The 22167-nt window shown below is 35.7% G+C and overlaps 1 protein-coding gene across 1 annotated transcript in view; it reads left to right on the top strand.

The window, feature by feature from the left end:
* MALRD1 (MAM and LDL receptor class A domain containing 1) overlaps positions 1–22167 on the top strand; it is a 217304-nt gene that overhangs the window by 35760 nt on the left and 159377 nt on the right. The window contains exons 10-13 of the mRNA XM_077191926.1: positions 5475–5627; positions 5778–5883; positions 7141–7508; positions 8966–9378. Of these exons, the coding sequence (XP_077048041.1) occupies positions 5475–5627; positions 5778–5883; positions 7141–7508; positions 8966–9378 (1040 nt within the window). The remainder of the gene's footprint in view (positions 1–5474; positions 5628–5777; positions 5884–7140; positions 7509–8965; positions 9379–22167) is intronic.

Below are 22167 nucleotides of genomic sequence, written 5' to 3'. Positions count from 1 at the left end.
GCTACTGTGAAGAAAATTAACTACACCTCAGCCCAAACCAGCACACATAAACACATGGTATTGTTTTGTGTTTATGTCTAAATGAAAGATGCATTTAATAGTTATTATTCTATGGTGTACAATTTAGGGCAGCACAAGCATGCTAAGGCTAGCCTTAAATGAAGTAATTCATAAGCTGGACATAATCTATATTTTTGTACACAGTTTTATGTACCTTAATTTGAGTTAGAAGGCAAGTAAAGAGAAGGATGCACGTATTGGTTCTTAAAACCTACTTTAGTGGCATAATTGTTTAAAGATAAATATTATTTGGTTTCCAATGGCTACCTTCATATAAGCAATAAAAATCTCCTCAGTATTATAAGAAACATTCTGTATATTTCCCACTTCTGCTCTAATTATACAGTAACTCTTCCTAAATCTCATTTTTAGAGTCAAATCTTGCATACCAAAATGTCTGTCTCATATGCTTGCTACTCTGTTTCTGCCAGGCAAATAAGTAATTCTTAAAGGTGAAACAGCAGCCAGATCAGAGAGATGGGCTTAAGTTCAAGGAGTGAAAAGATTGCAGGTTGTAAATTGGAGAAGGTACCTAATACTGGAAGTGCCTAGATAACTGCATAAGAATCAGCTCATGAAAGTTAAATGGGGAAGGGATGGGACTGAAATCCCATCTACAGAGGAAGGAAAATACCTTTGACAGTGGATAAGAAATGGGCTGCAAAGGCTGCATTGCTTCAGCTTGCTGGTGTAGGAGAGAAGATACCAGGGGCTGGAGGAAGCCGGGGCAGGAGGGACCTTGGCTGCTCTGGGGGGAGAACTGGGAGCAGCTGAGCAAAGTTTCAGGAGAGAGAAAAATAATGGAAGACCAAATTTCTGGTGAGAGAGAATAAAACAAGGAGAGAATGGGAATAAACAATATGTGATATTTTGGGAGGGATCGGTATCATATGTGGCCATTAAGTGACAGGAGCTGAGACTGCATGAGAGGACCTGGATCAGGGAGCTGCTTGGGGAAATGAGGTAAGAGTGTGAGGATTTCCAGTTTTCCAGTGATAGTGGGACTGAGAAAAGGGGTCACAGAAGAGCAGTTGTGTAATAGGTAAAACAGGAAATAAGCTGCGGAAAAGAAAAGCATTTAGGAAAGAGCAAGGACATTTTTCCAACAGAGACCACACACACTTTTAGAATTTCTATAGAACCCAGAAGTCATGAGTCTAACTTGTCTACTTCTTTCAGCAAATATCTACATAGTATTTTTTGGGCAGAACCTATGTCTCATTTCATAGTTACTCATTTGGTTTCGAGCAAATTATGCACTTTGATAAAAAATATTGATTGGGCTTTGGTGGCAGAGAAAACAGGGTGAATAACAAGAAGACCTGAATAGTGACCACTGGACCTTATTTTTGCATAGTTCAGTAAAAAGAACTTTCCCTTCAGTTTTATAGAATTTATTTAAGAAATGTTTTCCCTCTGTAAAAATCTCAATCTTTCTAAGTCCTACAACTAAATTAGGAGGTATTTTGTGCAGTTACCTATTAAAAATGTAGGTGCACAGTGATGTCACGAGGTTTATTTATAACAAAACCTTTTTAATCTGCATGTTTTTCCTTCCTTACAGGCAAAGCTATTTCTCATTTCACAAGTGATGTACACTTTTGTGTTATGTACAATTCATGTCTGTCTAGTACTAAAAAGCCCACATGACTGAAATCACAAAGAAGTCTATTGCAATTTCATGGCTATTGGAATGGATTTCCCAACAGAATTTAGCAAAAGAAAATATTCTGGAGTACTTTGTTCCTGTAGCCATCTGTAGAGAAGACTACCACATCTATTTGTTTTAAACCTTTATGTTTAAGTGTGGATTTTTTGGTTCTGTTTATTCAAAATAGTAGCAATTAATATTTGGAGGTGAAAAGTGAGGGAAGGGGGAATTTTGCCTTGGACTTTGTAAAGATCAGATATGTTTGATCTTCAAGTGGTGACTTGCTTTTTGTCTTTTGTTTTTTTGATTGTTTGTTCAGTTTAGCAATGCTTCTTGCTGATGAACTTTTGCAGTTATTTTTTTAAACTGTTCTCTATTCAGTTTGTCACTGTAGAAATTAGGCCAGTGCACCAGCAAATTATGGTGTTGTTTGATAGAGTGTATATAATGGAATTAGTAAATAGTAGCTGGGATAGAAAACATAAAAATGAGAAGACAGGTGTGTTTGTACTATAAAGAGTGTTATAATAGTCTAAGATGACTGTGTCCAGAGTTAAACTGGTTCCTAGAACTGATGATAATTTTATTTTTGCCATTCATTGCAAATTTTGTCAATTTGCAATAAATTCCTAAATTTATCTTATAATTACTGTTTGAAAATTACTTTAAAGTTTATTAGGATAATTGAAGGTTTAGAAACATTTTTTAAATAAAGGAAAATATTATAAGCCAGTAATGACGATGCTATCTCTTCACCTGGATTTTTTTATTTATGATGCATTCTGTATAAACTTACATGGGCTGAAAGACAAGCAGAGATTTTGGGGATTGTAGAGACTGATGAACTTCCATTCTTGAAGAAATGCTAATATCTTAAACAATTGTTTTTAAAATACTGTTCTGAGCAAGACTGTTTATTAAATTCATGTTAGGCATCACTCAGCTAACAGAGAAACTGCACATCTGATTTGTGAAGGCCTTGGAATAAAACTTCTCGAAACAGAAAGGGAAAAGTACTTTGCATAAGAGCCCAAAATCAGAAAGAAATCTGAGGTTTTACGGTAACAAGTCAGCTCAGAGAAAACTGAATCTGTTGAAGGTGTAAAGGGAGCTTGCTCAAAGCATCCCCAAAGCCAACCACTCTGAAATGTGACGCTCACAGGATCTCTGATTCTGTCCTGACTAGGGAGGGAGCTTGTTAGAAACGATGCTGAAAGGAGCAGCAAAGAAAAATGAATTCATACATTTGGATACCACTAGGAGTTAAACAGCATCAAACAAATGGTTGAAGTATTTTCTAATTTAAAAATATAGAAAAGATGACATATTTTGCTAGGTTAAATGTAAAAACATAATAAGGATGACAAAACAAGTTTAAGAAACACTAGCAATAAATTCATCAGCACATGAAGAGCAGACAGCCTGGCAGAGTGCATAGGCACACTTGAGATTAGAGTATATACACAGTATGTGAGAACAAAAAAAAAAAAAGGAAGAAAAGCAAATAGGAGCAAATAGGAGAAAAGCTAAACCAAAAGTCTTCAGAGAGAAGGCAGATTAGACTGTGGAGTTCACTGTGAGAGAAAGAACAGAAGTACCCAATCGAGAGACTTTTTTTCTGAATAATCTATGTGAAATTAAACTGCCAGTCAAAGAAGTTATGGGACAAGACAATTAGATAATTGAAGTGTTATCAAGCATCAAGATTCAAGTGCATTTCACCCAGGCTCTACCAGCTTTCTGTATTCTTGTATTTTCCCTAGGTGTTAAATAGCTGGTTTGAGATTTAGTTGAAGGTTTCAGGGTTATTTTATCTCACTGTACTCATCCATGCTTAAGCTAAATGGTCTAGTGAATCCTTTCTTCTCTGTTTTGTCTGTGTTACAAGTTACAGATGCAAGAAGTCTGGGCTCAGACTTTACAGTTTTATCTTGTTTATTTGCCTCATTTGGTGTAACCATCTGTGTCCAAGGTCTGTCACATACTTTGTGGCTGTTCTCCTGGGAATATGTGATGGTTTCTTCAGTTGAGTAAAAAGCAAATCAAAATAGCTGTCCATATTCCTTTCTCATGATATTCTCTCTGGGGATTTTCAGTAATTTCTCTCATGCTTAGGTCCTTGAATATTTGCAGATATATTTTGTCTTCATTTTATTCTATCAAAACTTTCTGTCAAAAAATTCCTTTCTTCTGTTTTTTAGTCACATTTGATTTGTATCATTTTATCATAGGCATTTCTGACCCACATACACCATATGCAGAGAAAACATTTATTTTATTGGATCTCTTAAACATTATTTGTTCTTCCATATTTGTAGATTTTTTTTGAAGCTAAATGTGGACTTTTAAATGTCAATAATTTACAAACTCTTTTCTTTTTAGAAGCTATAGCTATCAATATTACTAATGTACCTCATTAGTAATTTTTAATTATTTCTAAAAAATATGTATAACTAGTGTAACATAGTTTCTAAAGAGGAAAACAAACAAAATCAAACACAACAAATGGAAAAAACCTCCCATGTTTTCCATAAATAAACACTAATGTAATCTTATTCTTCAGGGGACTTATATGATTCTGATATGTGCATATTCTACATGCCATACTCTGCCATAGCATAATATGATGACTGAAAGCTGTGATAAGAATTATAAAATAATGGCAGAATTCTGACAGTCATGCCTGAATATTTGCTTTATTTATTCTATGTATATGATTAATAAATTACTTCTTAAAGTCTTTAATTCCCCTATTATTTTCCATTTAAAGCCTGTTAAATTTGCAGGAATAAAAAAAAAATATAATTCTGTGATTTAATGAAAATTTTTTTAAAATACCAGAGAGAAAATCTGATGAAAAGGAATTCCTCACTGTGGGAGTTGTGAGTCACTGGACCAGGTTGCCCAGAAAAGCTGTGAATAGCCCATCCCTGGAGGTTTTCCAGGCCAGGCTGGATGGGGCTCTGAGCAGCCTGGTCTAGGGGGAGCTGTCCCTGCCTATGGCAAGGGGGCTGGAACTAAAAGATCTTTAAGGTCCCTTCCAAGCCAGACGATTCCATGATTCTATGTTAATTTACACTCATTCATAAATTACACTCTTCCACTCTTTTTTCCCCCCTGTGTTTGTAATATATACATTTTCTAAAATATCACTGCTTTTTAAATTGAAGAATTGAAGAATGCAGCTGAATATGCTTTTTAGATCTTTTTCACTTCAGTAGTTTGTGTTGCAGAGATTACCAATATCATAGTTTCTCACTAATGCCTGATATTTAACTTCATTCCAGTTATGAACAGAGGGAGGATTTTGTTATCATTAACATACTTGCTGGCATTTAGGAAAAAAGGGATTTAATTTCTGGCTCCCACAACAAAACAGATCTTGCGGAAGGTTTGTGGCTGCTTTGTGTGCCCAGTGTTCTTGCTCTGTACCAGGAGGACTGTGAGGTTTATTTTCAGCACCTCCTCACCTGCTCTGAGAGTGCTTTGGCTGAAGCCCCCCAAGAGAGAAGGATCAGTTTCACTGAGAGCAGTGCACATAGCCATGGCTCGGCTGCTCCTCTGCGGCTGCTCTTTTACTCAGCTCTTACTAAGCAAGTACCTCATGTCTGGTACAAAGCCACTCTGCCTCTCCACCCCCCTTTCCTACACTTACTTCTAGAATATTCATGACATATTAGAAACATTTTATTTACTTTTCATACTGCAGAGCTTTTTTGGTAATGTTGTATATAGAAATGAAACGTCTCTTTCTTTATTCCAGCTGCTGTATGTGACTTTGAAAGAGAGAGCTGTGGCTGGTTTGAAGCTATAGATGCAGATGAATTTGACTGGGTAAGAAGCTCCAGGAATGCTCTTCCACCTGCATTTCAGAAGCAAGCTCCTCCACGGGATCACACCTATAACAAATCTGAAGGTAAGACAAGCCAGGCCTAGAAACTGAGAAGTGGAATAGATAAACCTGCTTCCTAGCCAGATTTCCAGTGATGGCCATGAGTGCTGTAAAAACCTTTATAAACCCTTTATTTCTTGAGCTGAAAAGTTGCTTTTTGTTTTCTTTTAACAGGTCATTTTATGTTCATTCTGAAGACCAGCAACAGTATTTCACAAATAGCTCGGCTACGAAGCCCAAAATTCAGGCAAACAGGATCAAATTGCACACTGTCTTTTTGGTATGAAATACTTTACATTTAAAATTCCTGGATTACCTCACATTGCTTCTCTTGGACTGAAATTGAGATTATAGTTTGAAATAGATACATCTTTCTCTGAAGTATTTATTTCATTTTATTCTGTCAGCATATAGTCTTCACTGTGAACAATACAGATGTAATATGAAACACTTGCAGAAAAGAAGTGAAACAGGACTTGACTTTGTTGTCAGGCTCTGAGCAAAATTATAGTAAAGGATTATGCCTGTATATACATGGGCAAATACCACAGTCCTTTTGCTAACAATTCTTTGGTTAATTCTTTGTTCTTTGGTTAATAATTTGAAAACGTGAATCACTGAAAAATCTAATAGGTTCTTGAGTCACCTTGAGTATCCAAAATTAGATGTCATTATTATTAAGCACAAGTTTCAGTGTGAGAATTGGTTTTTTGCTTCCATTTATTTTTCACATACATAGAAAAAACCAAACCAACAAAACCCCACAACTAAAACCAACAATCAAACCGAAGCAAACATTTTCAGTAATTGACTTGTCTCAGTCTTTGTGCAAACTTGTCAAAGATAGACAGAAAAAATATAGCTTTGATAATTTGTTTACTAAGGCCAAATTGGTGTCACTGTTTAAATAAATGTTTGGCCTGACCTTAATAACAATTAAGTGCAGTTTATCTCAGTGATGTCAAATACATCTGCCATAGGAAGTGGAACTGTCTTTTTATACCAGATTCATGTCTTGAAGTTGGATATTACAAGTTGGTTGTATATGTGCTTCTGCTCCCAGTTTTGTTGTACAGTTGCCAACCCAAGTATTTGTCAGTTTTAAATGCTGAAGGCTTAGAAGGCAACATGTTAACAAAAACTAACGTAGATAGAGAGCATACTTATGCATTCAGCAGGTGTTCTGTTTTTCCTTCTTGAAACTTTACAATCATGTACTGAATTAAATTTATAAAAAGAGATTATGCATCTGAGTGAGCAGTGTTTGTTTCTGAATATAAAAGCAAATGTGACTCTTCAGTTCTGGGTTTCAATTTAATGAAGTATGCTTCTTCTCTCAAAATCTTCAGTTCTTGAGACCAGGCCTAGACTGATATAGCAGCCTATCCTACCATCATTCAGAAAATAGATTGACTTACAGGCCCTCTGGACTTCCTATATATCTCAGAGATATAGCAGAAAAGATAGAGGTCATTGTAACTGATGTGGTCCATTTTCTTCATTTGCCCACTTAACATTCTTATTTATATCATTTTAGGTATTACAATTACGGAGAGTCAGTTGGGGCAGCAGAGCTGCAATTGCTTGTGGATGGGCTGAAGCATCCTACAGTCCTTTGGAGGACATACTACAGCGAGGGAAATCAGTGGCTGAAGGCAGTCATTCAGCTTGGACGCCTTCCACATCCTTTCCAATTTTCTCTTGATAAAATCAGTCTGGGTGTTTATGAGGGCATCTCAGCGATTGATGATATTAGGTTTGAAAACTGTGCTCTCCCGCCTCCAGCATTAAGTTGTGAAGGTCCAAATCACTTCTGGTGCAGAGACACAAAAGCTTGTATTGACAGTTTATTGGTGTGTGATCTTGTGGATGACTGTGGGGATGGATCAGATGAAGACAGCTGTGGTGAGTACTTTCCACTATTGCTTACTGAACACCACACACAAATTGACCTGCCAATTCACCCCTGGGCTGAAAGAGCACAGAATTGCTGCAGCCAGTAATGATTCCACTCAGTATAGTTAGAAATAGACCAGAATGATAATTTTAAACTTAAATGCATATGATGAGTTAAACTGAGGGTAAATGGAATTCTATCTCCTTTATCCAAAGCCACCCTATTTCTTTATCTTGTGTAAAACGTGAACATTCGTCACAAGTTTATTTTAAAAGGGAGGATGTAAAGTCAAGGTGCTATCTTTGATTTTACTGACACAAGTACAGACATACTGATACATACTGATGGACTGAGAGGAGTGTATATCCTACCTCTTCTTAGGACCTACACTCTTCCTATCAAAAAAAAGTTAAAATATCTATACTAAAGATAGGAGTCATGCTGAACCTGTTTGTCCCCTTCAAAGGAAGCACTTGAAAGTACTGAGGAAAGCTATGAGTCGTTCCCATTTTTGACATTCACCTTGAGTGCTGAAGGGTGCTGTTGATGGTTTTTCCCCTGAAGCATGCATTCATCAATTTTAAGAACTCAAGAACATTAGTATAAAATAAAATTAACTAGCATTTGCATTATCACTTCCTGAGGTAACTGAATTATGCAAATCACAATCAGTTTGAGAATGGGGGGCACCTTACATGCTCGAGGTGATATCAGTCTGCAGCAATAATTGCTGAATAGCAACTTAAAACTGCTGTAAATTTAAAAGAAAGTGAAGGCATTCCAGCTTATCTTAGTTTTTCTACTTGTGAAATGCCTAGCTTTTTTATAACTCATTTTGAGGTCTATGATAAGGTTTGAGTTGCAGTTTTAAACACCATTAAACGCAACAGCTTTATTTAAAAAAAAATACTATAATGTCACTTACTGCTTATTAAAGCAGATACAAAGTTGGAATGCAAGCTCACCACCTCTGACACATTTTATTGTTTTATATTAGAAGTAATCAATACATTTTGCCTTGGTGTCAAATAAAAAAATGCAGTTGTGTTATAAAGTCTTTGATTTAGCCTTGGTAAAATTATTGTGTTAATATTATTGAGGATAATAAAGATCTGAACCCCAATGTGTTTTTAGGACTACATCTGCCAAGCAAAAATACATTAGATCATTTATCACATATACTTACTAGACAGTATGATGTGGTTTATTTCATTCAATTAACCTCAGTTTTAACTCCTTTGACCTGTTTCAGTTAAAGAAGTTTACAGTCTTTAATTTTAATAATACATAAAATTAATAACATGGATAATTTTACTCCCAGTTCTGTTTACTCAATAAATTAAGTACAATTTGACAGATATATATTGGAAATAAATATTTGCAAGGATAAGAAAAAATATTAAAGCCCCATCCCCTTTTGATATTGCTTTTTTATTTTTGACAGTCTGTTCTCTTTACATTTCAGACCCTGACCTGCAGTGTGACTTTGAAAATGGGCTGTGCAATTGGGAGCAGGATGTAGAGGATGACTTTGACTGGATCAGAATACAGGGTCCAACCCCCACAGTTAACACAGGCCCATTGAAGGATCACACGACAGGCACAGCCAGAGGACACTACCTGTACCTGGAGTCCTCTGAGCCACGCCAGTTCCAGGATAAAGCAGTTCTCCTCAGTCCTCTCTTCAACCCTTCTGGCTATGGAACCTGCGCTTTCCGCTTCCATTATCATATGTTTGGAAAAGAAGTTTATAAGCTGTCGGTCTTCCAAAGAACTGTGAGCAATGCTAAGGGATGGCTGTTGTGGTACAAGTTTGGAAATCAAGGAAACAGATGGATCAGACAGACACTCCTCATCAGCAGTTCTAAGCCATTTCAGGTATGATCCTTCTAAGTTTTGAAGTGTTTATTTCCTGCTTCATAAAACACTGACAGTGTATAAATAACTGCATAATCTCAAAGCTATTTGTAACTGTCTGATCACTTTTGCTTCAAAATATGTTTGTAGGATTTTTTGAGGAAATATGTAAAATATTTTTTGTTCTTGTGTTATATTGACTTTTCCCCCTAAACCACTTAATTTTAATATTTTGAATATGTGTTTTTTAAAATGGATACTAGTTTTTTTTTTCAAGGATTTGGTGAAAAAAATCTTATCCAAATCTACTACGAAATAGTTTGATTCATTAATTCTGTTCAAAAGAATATCCTCTGATTTGCCTAACTTTTAAAGAATTACAAATTAATTTTTAAATTATATAATACCTGAAAATATATCAATACAAAATGTTTGGCTGCCAGGTCAGACTAAGAGTCAAAAATTTCTTAGAGAAATATATCATTAAAGTAAGTTACAGCTATAAATCTTGACTTATATTTTCCTCTTTTAAATATTGTATATATTATTTATCTTTGATTATGTGTGGTCTTTTTATTCCAGTTGGGATATTCTGCAGGGTTATTAGAGGAGACATTAGTTCACTTGATTGTCAACTGGTCCTAAAATTACCATTCTCCTTTCCCCCACACCATATTATAAAAAAGAAACATCTTCCACCTTCCTTTTAAACCTGATATAGTGCATTTTTTTCTTTAGAGTGTTCATTATTATTTCCAAAAACACTACTTTTAAGTAAAGAGAAATTATATCCTCTTTGGAAGAAAAGGCATTAATAATACTGTGGATGCAAAGAGGCACACGGAAGGAGCGTGTTCATTTTCTGTCAAGATCTTTTGTAAAAATATAAAGGCATATAAACATAATGCTATCAAAGCCCCTTCCCTTCCCTTCCCTTCCCTTCCCTTCCCTTCCCTTCCCTTCCCTTCCCTTCCCTTCCCTTCCCTTCCCTTCCCTTCCCTTCCCTTCCCTTCCCTTCCCTTCCCTTCCCTTCCCTTCCCTTCCCTTCCCTTCCCTTCCCTTCCCTTCCCTTCCCTTCCCTTCCCTTCCCTTCCCCTCCCCTTCCCTCCCCTTTCCCCCTTCCCCTTTCCCCTTTCTCCCTTTCCTTTTTCCCCCTTCCCTCTTTCCCCCTTCCCCTTTCCCCTTCCCTGTTTAGTGGTTTATCTGAAGAGCTATAAACCTCCCTGTCCTGTATTTGACCTCCTGAGAGTTGGGAAGGTCTATTCAGTAACTGAAATGTTTTTCACACGTTAGTGTTATAGGGTTTTCTCTTATACTTTCATAGTTCTGTGCAGGGAATTTCAAAGATATTATTTTGATCAATTTTGATTTCTCTTAGTCATTTTTGAGGGGTGTGAGGTGTAAGTTTGATTATTCTGAAGAAAGAGATCAAGATCTGATGTTCATTGTGTATTGTGTATCTTATAATGGAGTTTGCTGTGTCACAATCTACAACACTTCAAAACTCAGGAGTTTTGAAGAGAGCAAGTTGTGTTCCCTTTCTACTGTGTTGCCAAGTGCTGATTGCTTTCTAATCTTTCTTTCTCTTTCCAAACTTTCTTTTAAGTGCATAGTATTTAAATACAATATATTTGAAGTATTTCTACTGAAATGTGTATTGGAACAGCCTCTCAGTTGCATTTTAGGCTGTCTCCAGGCTGTCTCCAGGCTGTGTAACAGTATTAAAGCTGTAGCTTCTATATTTACTATACTGTGTTCCCAATATCCCATAAATTTAGGGTTTCACTGCTTTCACATTACATGCTTAAAGTATTGTAGGTCTCCTCAATGCTTCAAATGAAGTGTTTAAAAGTGGATTTTTTTTTTTTTTCATGAAAGTCTAAAAACTAACTAGTCTAAATAAAGATAGAGCTTTTAAATAATTTTCTGGTCAAAATACAAATCTTGGCTTCATAATCTCTGTCTCTAACCAGACCATCTTGTCAGCTCTTACAGGATTTTCAGAGATTCCTAGTGAATAGAAAATATTAGACTCTAGGACCAAAGATAGTCCAAGTCTTTGTCAGTCAGACCTTCATTTTGCATTTTCTTTTCTAAATGTGTGACATAATCATAGATCTGAGATGTGTCCTCTTCTTCTTTCCTCCCTATGTAAATAGATCTTTTGTTGACCCCAGACAGAGAAATAATCACTATAAATAATAAATCCCTCCAAATCACATTTTCAGTTTATTTGCTAAGCATGAGAAGCCAGCTTTGAGAGTATATGAACAATTGTGCCTATACACCAACTCCTAGGAAAAGGAGGAATTGTCAGCCAAAAATTCAAAGCAGAAAAAAAAGGCATTTGAGAACCTCTTGAAAGTCAAATTCTCTTTTGAAAGTTTTGAACTCTATAGGTATGAAACTCTAGGCCTTTTAATTGAATGCCCTGGCAGAAACCCATAGGCAAGAGCAGACTCCCTTGGCTCACACCCACTCCCAATAAGCCTCAGAATCTTAATTTTGTCAAGAAAGCTTTGTTCTGGCTGCCATTAAACCATGGTGACATTTGTTGCTATTCCATCAGATGTTTTACTCCAAAGTGTTACTTGTGACATCATTGAGAACAATGGGAGTAGCTAGAGGAGGAAAAGGTAAATTCAGAGCAAAAGCTATTTAAACAAAAGAAATGCAGTTTTCTAAGACAAAATTAAGCGCCTCTGTCAACTACTACTACTGACAAGTATTAAAAATAGTCCCAAATACACATGCTTATAAAAATTTTGCAGCTTTATTGATCTAGAGTTTCTCTTCCTCTGCAAATGATATTATCTGCAAGAAATTATACAAACTTTTTAATTGGAAAAATTCAAGTTAAAAATTAATTTCTTATCAACTATTCCTTTTAATTCTACAGGATACTTGTTTCAACTGAAAAAAAAAACCCACTGTCAAGTGTCCTTGTCTCCTTACTTGTTCTGCATTTATTTTCATCCTGAGAAGTGTACTTACCTGTCTTTTCTTTAGATAAATGCTTGAAACGGTAGTAAAACAAAATTCTGTCATATTGATGATGAATAGTGTTTGCTTTTATCTTCTTTGGAATAATCATATCTGAAATACTTACTGCTCAGAAGAAGGTGCAAAGGTTCTATTTTAACATTTTAAAAAATTTTACTCTCTTAGCTTGCTTTATTTTTTTCATATTTCTGATGAAACAGAAAAGGAAATGATGATATGTGAAAAATGGAAAAATTCTATATCTCAATCCTCTTGGGCGCTGTAGTCTCCTTTTTGTCATGATAGAAATCACATACCTATCATGTCTGTCTTAAGAGACCTAGGGCAACTTTACTATATTGTAGAACATATTATTAAAAAAAGAATAGTTGTCTTGACCCCAATACAGTTATTCCCTTTTTGCTCATGGAGATTATACATTTATCTCTGTAAACAAAGATGGTTATACATCTTTGATACTGCAAAGTGTAAGTAGTACATTAGTGAGTCTATCATAATTTTATGATGATTTTATAAAGGTCAGTTTTCCATTTTTCTTCATTGGCTCTTATGAAATTTAAAAATGAAGTACATTGTTTAAGTCCATGGTTAACCATTACTGCTATATTTGGTTTCATTACTAAAAAGTTTAGTATTCTAAGTATCATATATAAAACCTTAATTGTCCCTTCAAATATAAAAGTTTCTCCATTGAAGTGTGAAAAATAAGGACCAAAATCAGAAGAAAATAAATAATGCAAAATAACGTTGCAATTAAGTAGATATAAAATGCATTTGACAATTTCCTCTTTACAAGTGGTTAAGAAAAGTAACCCAAAAATACACTATAATAATTTTAATCTTTTTATTAATTAAGTATTAGCTTAAAAAGTAATGGAATATTGATTGAAAATTAGAATTATACATTTTCTATGAATATAGAATAGGACTATGTCCTGTGAACACAAATATAAAACAACATTCTTTCTCCAACTATTCTTTTTATCTGTTGTGCTATTTTTTTTTAATATACAAGTACTTGTATTATGTTTTTGTTATGAGTGACGTATCAGTTTCATATCAAATACATATGTAGTGAACATGCATCTTTTACATCCAGGCTCTTGTCATTCATCTTGTCAAGAGAGATAGCAAGTGCTGAAAGTCATACATAAGGTACTAAGCTGGTTAGGGTACAGTCACACAGGCTGTTCTGCTTTTTCACACTCTTCCTTTTCACTCCTCAGGGAGATGAGATAGCAGCTGTTCTTTGGGGGTTCTGATGATCTGCTCTGTAATAAGTGGCTTCACAAAAATCACCCTTCAGTTATTTCTGCCATTCTTGTGTTTCTTGCAATTACTTTTCTGAGGAATGGGAAGATTGATCAACACCCTCACCCCACCAGCCATTTCTGTAATGAAAACCTCAGAATTCTAAAGGTAAATGGGTGGAATTCCAGTTTAAAAACTATTTTTACAGTGATTTGGGGTTCTGTTTCAAACAAAAAAGTGTCCTCAGTGGCAATTTTTGAGGTTTCAGAATGTAGTGTTTTTGTTTCATGCATTTTTAGTGGTGATAATTATATTTCATAAATGAATAGTACAGGGGGACTTATAGTAAACTAAATACCCTTTTTACCAATTTAAGACAAGATAATGACTCACTAGTCTTCTTTGTTAGCTATAATATCTTTTATGTAAGAATAAATACAATTTCATTTCCTATATAACAAGCTTTAGAACTATGGAAATTACAAATTTTAGATCTTGTATCCAATTTTACAGCCCCTCAGAGAGAATATTTTAATAGGGTTTATAACAATGATAGCTTTGTAGACTTGTGTGAATTTTTCAGTCTTCTCTAGTCATTAATTGATAAGCATCAGGTTAAAATTCTGGACTTATACTGGTGAATTCCAGAGCATGTAGCTAATCAAACTTAACCAAACTTCTTTGCCTGCAACTTCTCTGGAAGAGTGTGCATTACTCTTTATTATCCCAAAGAGAAGTATTATTTCCTAGTGTGGAAGGCACAGGAAGAAAGAAAACAAATCAAAGTAATTGTGTATTTACCCTTAATTTTGGAACATTGAACTGGGAAAAAAAAATTGGAAATGTTTGACCCTTTCTAGAGCACTTGGGTAAAGTGTGTTCCTTTCAGAAAGAAGGTTGCTTGAGTTTTAGCAGAGAAACATCTAATCAACAGTGTTAAAAAAGCTTCATAGAGAAAGATCATTAGTGATTCTTCTGAATAGAGTCAATAGAGGTATTGTATGAAATCATAATGTAACACAATCCAAGGAAAAGGAAATAGTACTTTAGGATGATTTGTATTGTATTTGCGTTGCCCTCAGATGAAGGAAGAAATGATTAATCTGACTCCATGTTCTCAGGAGGCCAATTTATTACTTTATGATACTATTTTATATTAAAAATACTATAATAAACTCTACCAAAGAATACAGAAAGGATACTTACTCAATGCTAAAAAGATAATAATGAAAACTCGTGACTCTTTCCAGAGTCTCGACACAGAGACCCTGATTGGCCAAAGAGTCATAGCACCTCACACCAGAATCCAATGAAACAATCACCTGTGGGTAAACAATCTCCAAACACGTTCCACGTGAGCAAAACAGAGGAGAAGCAAATGAGATAAGGATTGTTTTCCTTTTCTCTGAGGCTTCTCAGCTTCCCAGGAGAAAAATCCTGGACGAAGGAACTTTTTCAGAGAATGTGAATGCCACAGGCCTGTTTTACAGCTCATTGGTGATGAATGTTTTGTACACAAGTTTGTATACATGTTTTGCGTATACACACATATATGTACAAGTCTTGTACACATGCTTTGTGTACAAGAAAATGCAAATTAAGTCAATAAGTAACTTGGAAAATTATCAGAAGCAAAGTCACTTAAGGACTAGAAGCACAATAATGAGGCTACAGCCTTCCACCTGCCATACACTGCTAAGAGCCTGGGTGGTGGAAGCCCTGTGTTCTGGGACGTGGCATTGCTGGGGTGATGCCATCCATGGTGACACACACTGAGCTGTGGACAGCCACCTTTGCCACTGCACATCTGTGCTCACACTGTGAGGCACTCTGCTGCACAGAGCTCTTGGTGCCTTGGGAGGCTCACTCTTTTTGATATTCTGCCTGTGATTTCAGATTTTCTGCAATCACTTTTGCCCTTGTTGAACCAGGTTTGTTTTTGTCAAGTGTTGTTAGCCTTCTGCCTTGATTTGATTGTCTACCTGCTTCCTTCTTCAGGGCCTCATTTCAGTGTGTTTTGACATACCAGTAGGAGTTTGTTAATGTTTAGTTGGTCAGATACATATTTTTCATTAAAATCTGGTGTTCAAGCAGCTCTGAACTTATCAAGGACTTCTCTAAGACATTTATTATGTGTCTAATACCTACTTGTGATCATTTGTATGTTATTGCTTTTGATCCATTCTCTGCTAGTAATTTCCACACAAAGATTTAGAGAGCATGGATTTCCACTCAAAAAACAGCTTCAGTTTCAATTTTCAATTTATCACTCCTCATCTTCCTTCTCCTACTCTTCTCCTTTGAACTTCCCCTAATAATCTGCTGAGATTAATATTCAGGAATTCTCTTTTTTCTTATTTTTTCCCCCTGTCCTTTAAATGTTACCATTTGCTTTTGTTCCACCATGCTCCTCCAATAGTATTTCAAATAAATGGATATCTAGACACATTTGCTGCATCTCAGTAGGTCTTTTCCTGAATATTCTTCTTTGTTTCTGATCTGTATGTTGCCTTCTTCCATCCCTGATACCTCTTTGCGTATTGCACAATACTCTGTGTTTTTTACATTTACATTGTGCTGTTGGTTTCTAGTCTCTTTACAGTAATTATTCTCATTTTGTTTTCACTGTGGCACTGTACAGTCTGTAGTTTCAGGCAGACCTACACAGGTTTGTATGTAGTTGGCTCTGGAGCAAGTTTTTATTAATTGGCTAATATGGACCTATAAATATCCAAATGCACTGGAATGGGAAGAGACATCTTGCACCAGATAAAAAGTTACTTAAATTCTCATCCAACCTGACCAGCACACTTCTCACCATCATTGTAAAAAATGTCTTTCTTCGTGTCCAATCTAAATCTCTTCTCTTTCAATTTAAAATCATTGCCCCTTGTCCTGTCAGTATAAGTCTTGGAAAAAAGTCTCTCTTCATTTCTCTTATGAGCCAGCTTTAAGTATTGAAATGCTGCCATAAGGTCTCCACATATCCTTCCTTTCTCTAAATTCAAATCTTTCCATAGCAGAGGTGTTCCAATGCTCTGACCAGTTTTTGTGGCCCTACCCTAGACCTACTCTTACTGGTACATGAGGTTCTTATGCTGAGGAATCCAGAGCTGGATGTGGTATTCCAGGTGGGGGTTCACCATGGTGGACAGAGTGGCAGAATCACTCCCCTTATCTGGCTGGCCACACTTTTTATATTAAGCCCAGGGCAAAGCCTACACAATCTCTCAAGTTATTTAAAGAAAAAAGGAAAAAGACCAACCAACCAACTGACTGACCAAAAACAGTAACCACATACTCAAACCCAAAAAAATTGTTGTCTTACCTGTATTTAACGCTCATGCCTTTTTAGAATGTGTCCTTGCAGGTGCAATGTGCAGAGACAGTTTCAGGGTATCTGGACTGTGCCAGAGGTTGCTCTGTCAGGCTAAATCGTGTGGATTAGTCCAAGTCTGTCCTGTTGAAGTGACAATGCCTTTTGGTATGGCAGCTCTAATTCTTGCACTTGTAGGTCCTAATAAGCTCTCCACCAGGCCCCATCATCACAACCAGCCTCAAGGGGCCGTAGAGGGCCAGGAACAAAACATGATGTATCTCATGTCAACCTCATGTTCATACTTAATGCAGAGCTTGTATAGGCTCTAGCTTGGGCAATTCATGCTCAGGTTTCCTAAGTAGTCCACAATCTAGGTCAGAAACAATATACACATAAAGGGGACAACATGGGAACCAAGGCACTTGTGGGAAGGGGTGAAAAACAACCTTAAGACTTTGTGGTTGGTGGTGAACTTTGTGTTGATAGTGAAGACTATTCAATACCTATAGTGTGAAGTGAAATACAGACAATTTTCATGCGAAAATGTGTGTGGTACAATGCCGTGTATCTGAAAAATAACTAGTGTGAGTTTGTAAAAAAGTCCTTCCTAAACAATGGTTTTGCCATTTTTGATAAATGGATTTCTCAACATAGAAAACTGTGAAAACAGGATAATCACATGAGGAATCAGGAAAATACATTGTACAAACCTTCAGAGTAAATTTTGTGGGCTTAGTTCAAGTCTTAGGGAAAGATAGTGGCCTTTTGTTCAGTGCTATCAGAATACTAAAGAGATAATCCACTCTAACAATAGAAACAATTTATTCTTTGTGCTATTGTTTTATTGATATGCTGTGGAAAACTTGTCATGATGTCATCAAGTCACAACATGCACATAGGGGACAAGGAACGAGAATTTCTAATCTACCTTTAGTAATATCTTTTGCAGTGACAATTATATTCTTAATTTCGTGTTTGTCATTTCCTTGCAATTTTTCTTCAAAGGGGAGAAAAGAAGGGGGCCGGGGTGAATGCTTTTTACCTTTTTTGTCCATATTTACATGCAGGCTGCTCAATGGAAATCACATAAAGTAAAAATAGCCTTACTATTCTCTACTGAACTGTCAAGTTCTGCCCATGTTTTAAATATGGAAAACCTGAAGTAATGAAAAGTTTTCACCATCTTTCAGAACCCACAGCCCACTGATAAACTGTTAAGCCATTTGCATTAAAGGGGCATCATGTAAGAGAGGAGTTATGTTTCCCTGAAAATTAAGAGTACTGTTTCACATTTCCTATTGATGTTATTATACTACTTCTCAGCAACTGCTCAACAGGAAAATAAGACTTGGATGACTTTTCAAGGAGAAGGAAAATGTTAGTGACTTTTATCTCATGGCTTAACTGGATCTAGAAAATATAACAGGAATATCAATATCTTTGAAAATATAACAAGAAGATCACAGGAAAGCTGTACTTTGTTGAAGATTTAAATAATTTTTTTTCATAGAGGAAGGAAATTGCCTTATATCAAGCAGAGAGTTTTAAAAATATTTTTTGCAATCTTTCTGTTTATTGAGTATGCTTATAGCAGAATTAAGAAACAATGTAGAAATCTACTCCCACTGAAGTATATGTCAAAACTCTCATTAACTGTAATGAAGACAGGATTTTATGTCAACCCACATGTTCTGGTGATATCTCTATGTTATTGTTTCCTTACTTTGGGAGGTTAAGGCCATATGCATGGATGTAGGAGCAGCAACTCTATATAACTAAGTCAGGAAAAATCCTTTGGGTCAGGAAAGGTCCACATCGTTAGGCAGAAGGTCTAATAGTGATCCCTTTGCTCATTAACATTTGCTGCTGAACAGATAATTGACTGTTTATTACCACAAGTGCATTCACAAGCATTGAAAAGGAAGCAGTGAGTGCCTCCTCTTAGGATGCTCCTTATCTCAGCATGGAAGAATTGCCTTTGCAGTAAGCACTGCATGGATCAGATAAAGTCTAGTTGTTCAGCCCAGTGCAGACTTCCCTAGACAGAGATGGGAAGATGTTTTTCTGGAGCCCTTTATATCTTGGTATGCTCTACTGTACAAAAGGGAGGGACAGAAATACTCAGGTCATAACAAGTCATCCTGGTCAATGTGGGACACTTTTTTCAGGACCATAAGTCCCAGGTATTTGATATAGTAACTCAGCCAGAATCCTGGTTTTTTGTTTGTTTGTTTGTTTTATTTATTTACATATAAAATCTGAGGAAAACTGTGTTTGGGAGAAAAGAAAACAGACTTTGTATATCCTTGTAGATTAAGTCAAAACTAATCATGAACTTTGGGTGGTTTAAATATAGTTTCATAATTATAATTGCTATATAGATGTTTCTCAGATGGGCATGCTAAATATCAGAAATTTTTAGGCCCTGACGATGTAGTACTTCTACAATAATTCTTCCAGTGCTAATATTACAGAGTGACAACAGGATCTTTTCTCTTGAATGAAGTTTTGTGACCTTAATACAGGAAAGTAAAGGCTCCCAGAATATGTAGTTATTAATTCCTTCAATATTACTGAATAGTCTAAAACAGGATAGAAATGTGATTCATCCCTGCACTTTAGAGAAATGCTGTGAAAAACATCATAAATCAGCATGAGGGTTCACAAGCTTATAGCAAAGCATGATAAAGTGCTTTACTGAACTAGAACTAGTGTTTTTCAGTATCTTGTAAACCAAGCACTGTAAAACATCAAATATTGGACACAAGATTTTTCATATTTGATGTGTGTAACCTTAAGAATGCTGGTAACAATTCATTTGGACACCTGTGTGAAAGGACTTTATTTCAACTTTTGAAGTCTTGAGGCATTAATTTCTAAAGCATTTTCAATGGTGGTGAAAGAAAGGGGCTGATGAGCTTTGCAGAAGGGCAGTGTGATCTTGAGCTTTTCAGTGGGTATGATTTAAGTGATGTGGAGACCCAGTGTTGATAATCTCTCCAGAAGCTGATGGCAGGTCTCCACTTGTGATTGGGTTCCATGCAGCACATAACAGCTCTGATTGCCTAAATCATTCCTGCCAAGAGAGGGAAATCTGGAACAGACTGTGACAACCCAGGCATCCTTTTTTATTTTTTTCCTAAGACAAACTGTTTTGCAGAAGGTACAGAGGAACAGGTCAGTGCCACATAAACAGAATGCAACTGGTGGACACCTAAATGAGAGATTGAGGGAATAATCTCAAGTCCACACTGCCTACTCCTTTGATGGCAGCTGAAGAAGCAGAGAAACAGAGCCAAGGAGGAATAAATCACCATGCTTGGACTCAGCAAATCAGTCAATATCTTATTTGATGTGAATTACTAACTACTCAAAAACTCAAGATCAATTCTAAATTTCTCTTTTTTTTGAATAAAACCTTTTCTGAAAGAATTGTGTTTTCTTGGAAATAGTTTCCCTTTTAGTGTACTTCTTGAGAAATTATTACAGGAATATGCTCATGCGTTCTTGAAAAAATTATTCTACAGTGAAGACTTATGACATGACTTTGATCATTGGATGAAAATATTTTAACAAAAATGAAGCCTTGAAGCTTGATTCTCTGGCTTGTCCTTTGTCTTTAATTACAAAAGTTCCATCACCTCATAAGAAATTTATTGCTTTTTTGATGAAAAGTTATTATACAATTTTCTTTATTCATCCCTAGCATTAAAACATAGGGGTAGTTTACTTCAGAGGTATGCAGTGAAATGTGGAGGACTTTACTTTTAGTAAGTTGCAACAAAATTTTTTATGGAAAAATGTTTTGTAAGTTTTTTGTGTGGCTGTTCTTTCCTATTCAAACCAAATCAAATGCTTTCTTGCCAGAAATCATCATAGAAACCTAATCTAAATTACCATGCTCTAACTAGAAATACAAATCTCTGAATAACCCTGTTGACACGTCCTGTGATAAAACTGAATTACTGTTTGTCTAAATTACAAGTTGAATACATTAGAACTAATATCACTATTTTCTAGACATTTGAAAACCTTCAGAATTTTGAATACACCACAGTTTTTGAAATTAATTCTATTCTATCTTAAACTATGCTTGTATAGAAATTAAGATTTTACTTTGGTAACCTTCAGTGGGAATTGGCTATTGACAGAGATGAGCATCACTGTAAAAATTGAGCATTTGTACAGAACAATATTCTCCATTGTAATTCCTCTATTAAGACTTGTCATGACATCACTTCACTATTCAAAAGCCTATTTTGTTCAAAATCTTAAGGGATCATTTTTTTGTGTATACGGAGTGTCATTCTAATGCAGTTTGCTTCCATGGAATTGGGTTTTTCCCCCTCTTTTCTTTATGTCAAGTACTTTAGATACCTTTAAAGATTTCATTGAGTCTGGATCTTAGACTTCCGAAAACATGAAATTGGGAGCTATTTATTCTCATTCAAGTAACAAATGTGATGTGAAATGAGTTTCACAGCAGATGAATTTCCTAGAGGTTGCTTTATAATATCTTATGAAGTTTTCAGAATTACGTCTGCCAAATTAATTAAAGTGGTCAAAGTTTAACCACAGCTGCAGAGAGACTATGTATTGAGGCTCTAAACTCAGAAATTGGTCTTAGCTTCAGTTTTAAGTGTATAACTATGCCACTATTAATTTTTTTGTATTGCCAATGAGTTCATGCTATATTTCAAAGTATCAGACTCCCCAGGTGCTTAGATAAATATAAGAAAAATAATGTGGATGGGGAGATTTTAAACAACACAATCATAATGATAATCAGTATAAGGGTATTCTGAATTAAATTCCTCCTAGAGAACTGTGTCCTGTCATTTCTAACTTTGAATATTTTTAATCCTTTTAAAAACGTATTCCTGCTTAAGGTGCAAAAGTGCATCTCTCTTAAAGGAAACGTGGGTGGAAGATGTTGTATAAGGATGTCCTCAGCCCGTGTGTCTGTCAGGATTGGGGACATGGGCACAGGCAGATTTGGAGACTGAAGCTCCTTGCACATCCCACAGAGACATCCACAAGTGCACAATCCAATCCCATGGAAAATCACTGCAGTTGCGAGGGTATTTGGGTTTGTCTTAGAAATAGCTGTGTAATTAAATAAGCTCACTGTCTCTTTTTCTAAATTTGAGCTAATTATTAAGTAATTAATTGTAGGTAGATAATAATTCATACTTTGAAAACAAATTGAAAATTATATTTAAACTGCTGTGTGTTTA

This window comes from Agelaius phoeniceus, chromosome 1, assembly GCF_051311805.1.
Source record: "Agelaius phoeniceus isolate bAgePho1 chromosome 1, bAgePho1.hap1, whole genome shotgun sequence".
Taxonomy (NCBI): Eukaryota; Metazoa; Chordata; class Aves; order Passeriformes; family Icteridae; genus Agelaius; species Agelaius phoeniceus.
This window is presented reverse-complemented; position numbering and strand designations above follow the sequence as displayed.